An 8,627-nucleotide genomic window follows, 5' to 3' on the forward strand; every position below is an offset into this window, starting at 1 on the left:
GGTATAATCTATTTTGGCGCCAAAGTCGCCAAGTTTGTCGCCAAGCTCTGGGACCTCCTACAGAACCAACTATGCTGGGAAGCCGCATCGCAGATTCGTAACAATATTCAATAGAAAAATATACTATGAATGCTACAATTAAAATATTCTAAGCTGTACTCTTTTCTCATAATACAATCCAAAACAGCTATGAAAGAACATGATATTATAGGTTTTTAATAGTATAAACCATAATAGTTTTTCAAGAACACGACATTGTTAGTTTCTCATAGTACGAGCTAAACTATCTACGAGAGAACACGACATTGTTAGTTTCTCATAGTACGAGCTAAACTATCTACGAGAGAACACGATACTATTGGTTTTTCTCAGAGAACGAATTAAAACAGCTACGAAAGAACCCGATACTGTTGGTCTGAATGAAAATAATTTACCAAGAAGTATTAAAGGTTTTAATATTAAGTGAATAACATTAAATCTATATAAATAAAACAAACTATATTTTTATGTATGCGCTATAGAAAATATGACACAATAAATTTTCTTCCAACTTTAAAAAAAATATTGTATATCATATGTATATAAGAATAAAGAAAATTTTAGCGGAGCACTAATTACGTATTGTAAACTAATGATTCTTGATACGATGGTTACTTGTAAAAACAGAGATATAAATATTAATTGCTAAGGATTGGAATTAATCAGATTTACGAAATATAATGTATTCCTACCACTTGCTTTAACTAGTAAACATGATATTTATTTTTATATTTATCTAATCTATCAAAGAAATCAAATGCATACTTTTATCATTAAGACCCCGACAACAATGATTTACTGTTATTGCTTGAATTCCTTTTGCAACATTATTGATAGAGTGTTACAATGAAAAAATGCTCTCAAACCACTCATGTGTTACAGTTATTAAATATTTTATGTACTGGAAAAAATTCCAAAAACTTTTCATCTACTGGAAGCTATGAAAAGAACTAAAAATATCTCTAAAAATGTGAAACAAAAGAGTGCTATGGCAAGAGGGTGCATGGTCGAACAGCGTTTCCTGGAATATCAGCAAATAAATTTCACTTTTTGCACTTACCGTCAAGGTGGATCGAATGCTGTCATAAAAGTAAAAATGATCGTTTTTGCGATAAGGCCTTAGGTTGAACACTGAAGACTGTATAAGAATATACTTAGCAATTTCTTAAGTATTTTTTTTTCTCTATGCGATAAGATTCTTATGCGGGATAATAAAAGACTTGCTTTGATGTAGTATATTTAAGAGTTTTCTGATCATAAGGAATTTTATAATCTTAACATAAAAATTATGTGTAATATTTAATGGCACGAAAAAATTGCTTTCAATTAAATTTTATTATACTTAAATAATTATGTCTTATTTTTCGTAAATTAAACATTTTTGGTATGCGTTTAATGCACACAATGCATCAAATTGAAATTTAGCATTGAATTTCCCCCATGCCTTCTTGTTTTTTTTAATAAATTAAGATTTTAAGCATACCTTCGTTTTAATGTTTACTACTTTCGATTTGTTTCATAAGATAGAGAATCAATCAATCAAAATCGAGCCATCTTTGTAAATAAGTATGTCCAAATATAGCTCAGAATTCACAATAAAATACTTTAGAGTAATCTTTAATTACTGTGAGAGATCTAGACATTAAATTATAATGAATAAATGGAATTATGTTTTTAAAATTTGGTAACTCACTTGTTTAGAAAATGATAATGTTTCAGATTTAAATGCTTTATTTCTTATTTAATTTTTTTAAAACATTAATTGTAACATGTTGTAAAATATTTCACTCTGTTTATTTTTTTGTCTTATGTATGTGTTCAATTTAAGATTGTGCAATATTATTTTCAATGTCTGAATACAAACCGTCCACCTATAACCTAAGAATTATTTGTTTTGTTTTGATTTAGCTTGTACCGTATGGCAACATCTTGTAAATAGTGTAGTTTGTTTTGAATGTGTTTGTCCGTTAATAAAGAACTGTGATATGCAATCAGGGTCGTTAATTGCATTTAAGAACACTGATTAATACACTTTTTCGTGAGTATATCACTCATCTGGAGATCTTTTGATCATTTGAGTGAATTGTAATATAAAAGGCGTCCGCAACGATATTTTTACTGACATTGTTTACATTTCTGTCGCGGCAACATCTTGTAAATAGTGTAGTTTGTTATGAATGTGTTTGTCCGTTAATAAAGAACTGTGATATGCAATCAGGGTCGTTAATTGCATTTAAGAACACTGATTAATACACTTTTTCGTGAGTATATCACTCATCTGGAGATCTTTTGATCATTTGAGTGAATTGTAATATAAAAGGCGTCCGCAACGATATTTTTACTGACATTGTTTACATTTCTGGCGTCCGCGACAGGACGTTGTTTTTGAATACAAACATGTTTAAAACAGCTAAGGGCTTCTTGAAAGAGGACTTGTTGTTTGCAGCAGAAGAAATAGGAGAGACACTGTCTGATAAGGTAAAAATTTCTGAACTGAAAGATATTATTTTGAATAGCAAAGAGTATTTGGATGATCCAGACTTTGTGACAAATATTTTAGTAACGGCCGTGAGCCAGCGAAAACTAAAAGAAGAACAAAAACAAAAGCAAACAGAATTTGAAAAAGCGGAAAGATTAAAACAGCTAGAATACGAAGAAAGTGGAAAAATAAGAGAACACGAACTGGAATTGGCGAGAATCAGAGCAACGTTGCCAATTACAGGTGAGTCTCAAAATACTGTTATATCTGGTGCTAAAAAGAAATTTAATCTGCCAAAATTAGAATTTAGACAGTTTAATGGCGATATTAAAGATTGGCTACAATTCTGGAGCCAGTTTCAACACATTCATAACGATGATGAAATCGCGCCTGAGAACAAATTTCAATATCTTGTGCAAGCTACTGTAAATGGATCACGAGCCCGAGAAGTAGTAGAAAGCTTCCCGGCAACAGCAGCCAATTATGCCAAAGCAGTTGAAAGTTTAAAAGCACGATTTGGGAGAGATGAACTATTAGTAGAAGTTTATGTTCGGGAATTATTAAAGCTGATAATCTCAGTTCAGAAACATGAGAAAATATCGATGACATCTCTCTATGATAAACTCGAATCTTATCTGAGAGCCTTAGAGACTTTAGGAGTGACTACTGATAAATGTGCTTCAATTCTTTATCCCATGGTGGAGTCTTGTTTTCAAGAGGACTTTTTGAAAGCATGGAATAGAAGTGCTTCTTCAGCAGTCTCAACTGATGCTAAAGACCGTTTAACCAACTTGATGACTTTTCTTAAAGCAGAAACGGAGGGCGAAGAAAGAATTAATTTGGCTATGGCTGGTTTTGGCTTGGGTGCAGATGAAAATCGCCAATCATTTAAGAAAAAAGTAAGAGATTTTCCAATGAAAAAAGTACCTACAGCTGCCAATTTATTTACTACAGCTTCAAAAGAAGTGAAGAAAGAATGTGTTTTCTGTACTGGGAAACACTCGAGCCCAGACTGTTTTCAAGCTCAGAAGATGAGTTTGGCTGAAAGGTATAATATTTTAAGAGAGAAGCAATGTTGTTTTGCTTGCTTAACACCAAAGCATACATCTCGTTCCTGTAAGACATTTTTAAGATGTGTAATATGTGGGAAAAAGCATGTCCCACTTATGTGTGAGTCTCTAGAGGCTAAGAATCAAGATTCATTCAAGAGTGAGAATTAGAGTCCAAATGTTGAAGTTAATATGGCCAACAACACTTCTAGTCCCAGGGTGTTCCTCCAAACGTTGAAATTAAAAATGGTGTGTGGTAACAAAGAAATCCCAGTTAGGGCAATTCTAGATTCTGGGTCACAAAAGACTTATGTATTAAAGAATGTTGTTGAGAAAATGGGATATATCCCACTCAGAAAGGAAATTCTGATGCACTCATTGTTTGGGGGCATTAAATCTGACAAGTGCGAACATAATTGCTATCGGATAAAACTGAGAAATCAAGACAACAGTGTTACATGCAACCTGGAAGCATTAGACCAGCCATCTATATGTGACAAAATTTCATCAGTCATTCCAGGTTCATGGATTACAGAGCTCCGTGAGATGAAGATAAGGCTATCAGATGTAGGGGAGGAGCCACAATCTGTTCAAGTGCTTCTTGGTTCAGATGTGATAGGGAAGCTCATGACTGGCCAGCGTAGAGTTCTATCCTGTGGGCTTGTTGCCATGGAGACACTACTTGGCTGGACTCTGTCAGGTAAAGTTCCTGAGAATGAGATGTCATCATGCAATGCTATGCTGGTGGCCTCCCTATTTGTGAAAGAGATGGATATCTCCCAATTATGGAGATTAGATTCCTTGGGGATCCAAGATCCTTCAGAACAAAAAACCAAAGAGGAGCTTCATAAAGCGTCGATGGAGCACTTCTTAAGAACTGTCAAGGTCGATGAAGAAGAGCGATTCCTTGTCTCCCTACCTTGGCTTGACGGTCATTTGCCTCTTCCAGACAACTTCAATTTGGCACTCAAAGGGTTGCAAGTGACAACCCATAAGCTGAAGAAGGAAAACTTATTTCAAGAATACGGTGATGTCTTTAAAGAATGGGAACGAGAAGGCATAATTGAAGAAGTTCCCCAAGAGGAAATAAAGTCTGCTTGTCACTATCTGCCCCATCGACATGTGGTGAAGCCGAACAGCACTACGAAAATTAGGCCCGTCTTTAACGCTTCATCAAAACAAAAGGGAGCGGTCAGCCTCAATGACTGTTTGGAAAAGGGATTAAACTTGATTGAATTGATCCCTTCCATGTTAACAAGGTTTCGACTGTATAGGTTTGGCATTTCGGCTGATATACGGAAGGCCTTCTTACAAATAAGTCTATATAAGGAGGATCGAAATTTCCTGCGATTTTTGTGGCACAGTGAAGAAGGAGAACTCATACATTACCGACATTGCCGAGTGGTGTTTGGTGTTTCCAGCAGCCCTTTCTTACTTGGGTCAACAATCCAATACCACTTGGAGAGAAAGTTGGAAGAAGCGCAGCAAGGCCGTGGAAGATACCCTGAGTGCATTATTCAAAAGTTGATGAACAGCTTTTACGTGGACAATTGTTTAGCAAGCGTCAAAACCCAGTCGGAGCTAGAACGATTTATTGATGTAGCCACGGAGATCATGGCTGAAAGAAAATTCGACTTACGAGGGTGGGAGCACTCTAGCCCATCTGATCCAATAACAAGTCCTACAATCATCCTGGGAACGATTTGGGACAGACATTGTGATACTCTTTCAATAAATATTCCGGATTTCAGAGAACTAATGGAAGAGGTTATCACGAAAAGAAATATTCTTGCTGCTTCCCACAAAGTGTTTGATCCCTTGGGGATTACTAGTCCTGTGTTGCTACTACCAAAACTCTGGCTACAAAATTTGTGGAAATCTAAAATCGGTTGGGATGAAGAAGTAGATCTAAAAACACGTCAAGATTTTCTGAAGTGGCTAATGGAGCTGGAATATTTGAAGCATGTTATAGTACCAAGATGGTTACACTGTGATAGCGGATTTGAGAATATTTCATTGCATTTTTTTTGCGACGCGGGCAAACTAGCCTATTCTGCGGTTGTTTTCCTACGAGTTGATAGTGGAAACTCTGTACACATACAACTGGTGCAGAGTAAAACTAGAATTGCACCTTGTGGGAAAAAGGAAACAACTATTGCAAGGCTGGAACTTCTTGGTGCTGCTATATCTGCTAGTCTTTCTTCCACTGTCTTGAAAGAGTTTCCAACAGACAATGTTTATTTCTGGACAGACTCTACTACTGTGCTGGCTTGGTTGAAGAGAGAAGAACCGTGGGGTGTATTTGTTTACAACCGTGTTCAAGAAATTCGGAAGCTGACACCAGTCAAAGCTTGGAGACACGTTCCTGGATCACTGAATCCAGCGGACTGTCCGAGTAGAGGGTGTTCAGCGAAGCAGCTTTGCAGTTCGAAATGGTGGGAAGGTCCCAGTTGGTTGTATCTTTCGTCTCATGAATGGCCTGTTAGTGATGTTGTAGTAGATGTCAATGAGGAAGAAGTGAATAAAGAGAGAAGAGCTATCGTGACCTCTATGGTGAATATTCAAACAACAGATATAAAGAGTGAATATTTTTCCACCTATAGTAGAAACATCAGAGTAGTGGCTTATCTATTGAGAAGACTCCTGATTTACCTACTGACCGTGTTCCTGATTCACCTGCTGATCATGTTCCTGAATTACCTGCTGACCAGGTTCCCAATTCTCCTGTTGAAAGGACTGATATTTCTGAGGAGATACACCATACCAAAACCAGATTAGGAAGGACCATAAACGTTCCTCGTAAATTGGACTTGTGAACTTTCAATTTTACAGATTTCACGAGGAATTAAGTGTTATAAATTTCAGTTTGTTTTATATTGCAAAGTTCAGTTTGTAACCCTTCACTTTGCAAGGTGGGAGTATGTAACATGTTGTAAAATATTTCACTCTGTTTATTTTTTTGTCTTATGTATGTGTTCAATTTAAGATTGTGCAATATTATTTTCAATGTCTGAATACAAACCGTCCACCTATAACCTAAGAATTATTTGTTTTGTTTTGATTTAGCTTGTACCGTATGGCAACATCTTGTAAATAGTGTAGTTTGTTTTGAATGTGTTTGTCCGTTAATAAAGAACTGTGATATGCAATCAGGGTCGTTAATTGCATTTAAGAACACTGATTAATACACTTTTTCGTGAGTATATCACTCATCTGGAGATCTTTTGATCATTTGAGTGAATTGTAATATAAAAGGCGTCCGCAACGATATTTTTACTGACATTGTTTACATTAATATTAAAACGGTAATTTATCTCAATCAAATTTTATGATATATATTTTTTGTGCCAGTTCTGAAAGTTTTTTTGCCAGTTGAAATAACAATCAATACGCAATTTTGAGTTAAAGAATTACTGTCAGAAACGACACGACACTCATACGAGGAATGAAACATAACGAAAAAGTATCTAATGGGGCGAAAATCGATTGATCAAACATTGTGAATTTCGAAAATGCGCTAATTTTTTCGCATCTCACCCCTTAACAAGGTAAAATTTTCGAAAAGTGGTAGTCTTGGAATATTAAAATAAACTTGTGTATTAATGTAACCATTAATATAAACAAGAATAAGCAGGAATGAAATAAAGTATTAATTTGTTTCGGTGAATAATTTCTTTATGTGTTGATCACATATGATTCAAATTTTGAAGATATATTCAATTTATTTACAATGATATACTTGTTTTTTAAATTTGATATTCTATTCAAGTATGACTGTGTAATTCTTAACTCTTTTGCCGTCCACTCCTGTCCGCAAAAATTTGTTTTTTCTCGGTTTTTCGCTGCATTAGAGAAAAACAAAAAGAAACTCAGACAAGTAAACATTTAAATTTTTAAAATGTAGAAAAACCGCCCTGCAGACGTTTCACTTGTTATGCGTTACATGTGTTACGGATGACGAAGAGGTTAAATACATGAAAATGAATATTTCTAAAAAATTTTTATAATAATAATTAATTTAAAAACTACTTTGACATCGACTTATCGTATTTTTTACAGAAAGGCGTTAAGTGTTATTTTTTGAATTAATTTTAATGAATGCTTCATTTCCATATTTTTTTGCTGATAAATGCACACTTGAAATTTAAGTAATTTATCAGTTAAAAAGTAATGAATTTCTTTATCTAATGTCTGAAGTGGAACTATAGCGGAAATTTTTTCAAATAACTTATATGAGACATCATATCCAGAAAACTGTAAAATCGTACTGTGCATGGACAAGATAGATACATTTCAATTTCAAAAGATTGTCTGTCGAATAAAAAAAAACGATTTTATTCGTCTTAGGTGGCGAATTGCCTTAGTATTTCATTTGGCAATTTTGTGAAAATTTTCATCTTTCGAATTGAAATGTTTTACTTCAAATGACTAGAAATTTGAAACACTTTCTAAAATATGCTACTTTTTTAAATCCACTTTTTGTTCAGGAATGCTAATAAAAACTGCAAAGTTAGACAGATTTTAATCAAAAAATTTGTTATCTCAAATTAAAAATGGATCGTGACGTATTTCTAATTTTTATTTCGCTTTAAATTTCATTTAAAAATCAAATTTGAAGTAAATAGAAATACTCAAATGTTCGGTATTCAGATATAACCGGCTTACTCTAAGCCTATTCTAAGCCGAAATCCTATTCCGAATCGAGAGTTTTCAATTCAGTTTGTTTTTTATCAAATTTATCTTATTCAGTGTAGAAATTAGATTTAAATTATTTTAAGATAATTTTCATTTTATCTCAATATAGAACAGTTAAGCAACTCCATTTCTGTAGATTACTTTTTTGTTTTTAATCTGCTATTATTGTTTTTACTGTTTTGTTATTGTGCTCAAACTGATATTTTCTATCAATTTTATTCACTTGTAAATGCTTTTGATTTATTATTATTTTCGTTTTGTATATGCAATTTTGCAGAAGAGTGAGTGAAGAATTTCTCTCTATACTTGTTGTTCTCTTGTATATGGAGGAAGAAAATAAGAGGCAATGCATATAAGTATATAAA

General features: G+C 34.0%; 2 protein-coding genes across 2 annotated transcripts; both read left to right on the forward strand.

The window, feature by feature from the left end:
• Positions 1-2,436: 2,436 nt before the first annotated feature.
• LOC129966211 (uncharacterized) lies at positions 2,437-3,738 on the forward strand. The gene has a single exon (XM_056080625.1). It carries the CDS (start codon positions 2,437-2,439, stop codon positions 3,736-3,738), a length of 1,302 nt encoding a protein of 433 aa, XP_055936600.1.
• Positions 3,739-3,759: 21 nt separating this feature from the next.
• On the forward strand, positions 3,760-6,383 carry LOC129966212 (uncharacterized). Its single transcript, XM_056080626.1, has 2 exons — positions 3,760-6,120; positions 6,174-6,383. The coding sequence occupies exons 1-2, from the start codon at positions 3,760-3,762 to the stop codon at positions 6,381-6,383; spliced, it is 2,571 nt and encodes an 856-aa protein (XP_055936601.1).
• Positions 6,384-8,627: the final 2,244 nt, after the last annotated feature.

The sequence above is a fragment of the Argiope bruennichi genome, chromosome 4 (assembly GCF_947563725.1).
Source record: "Argiope bruennichi chromosome 4, qqArgBrue1.1, whole genome shotgun sequence".
NCBI classification, from domain to species: Eukaryota; Metazoa; Arthropoda; class Arachnida; order Araneae; family Araneidae; genus Argiope; species Argiope bruennichi.

What these genes read in the sequence shown, in the direction of transcription:
- LOC129966211 (XM_056080625.1), top strand. Translation starts at nt 2,437, where the DNA reads ATGTTTAAAACAGCTAAGGGCTTCTTGAAAGAGGACTTGTTGTTTGCA.
- LOC129966212 (XM_056080626.1), top strand. Translation starts at nt 3,760, where the DNA reads ATGGCCAACAACACTTCTAGTCCCAGGGTGTTCCTCCAAACGTTGAAA. An exon ending in GAGCTATCGTGACCTCTATG is followed by an intron (nt 6,121 to 6,173) that starts GTGAATATTCAA and finishes CACCTATAGTAG; the next exon opens with AAACATCAGAGTAGTGGCTT.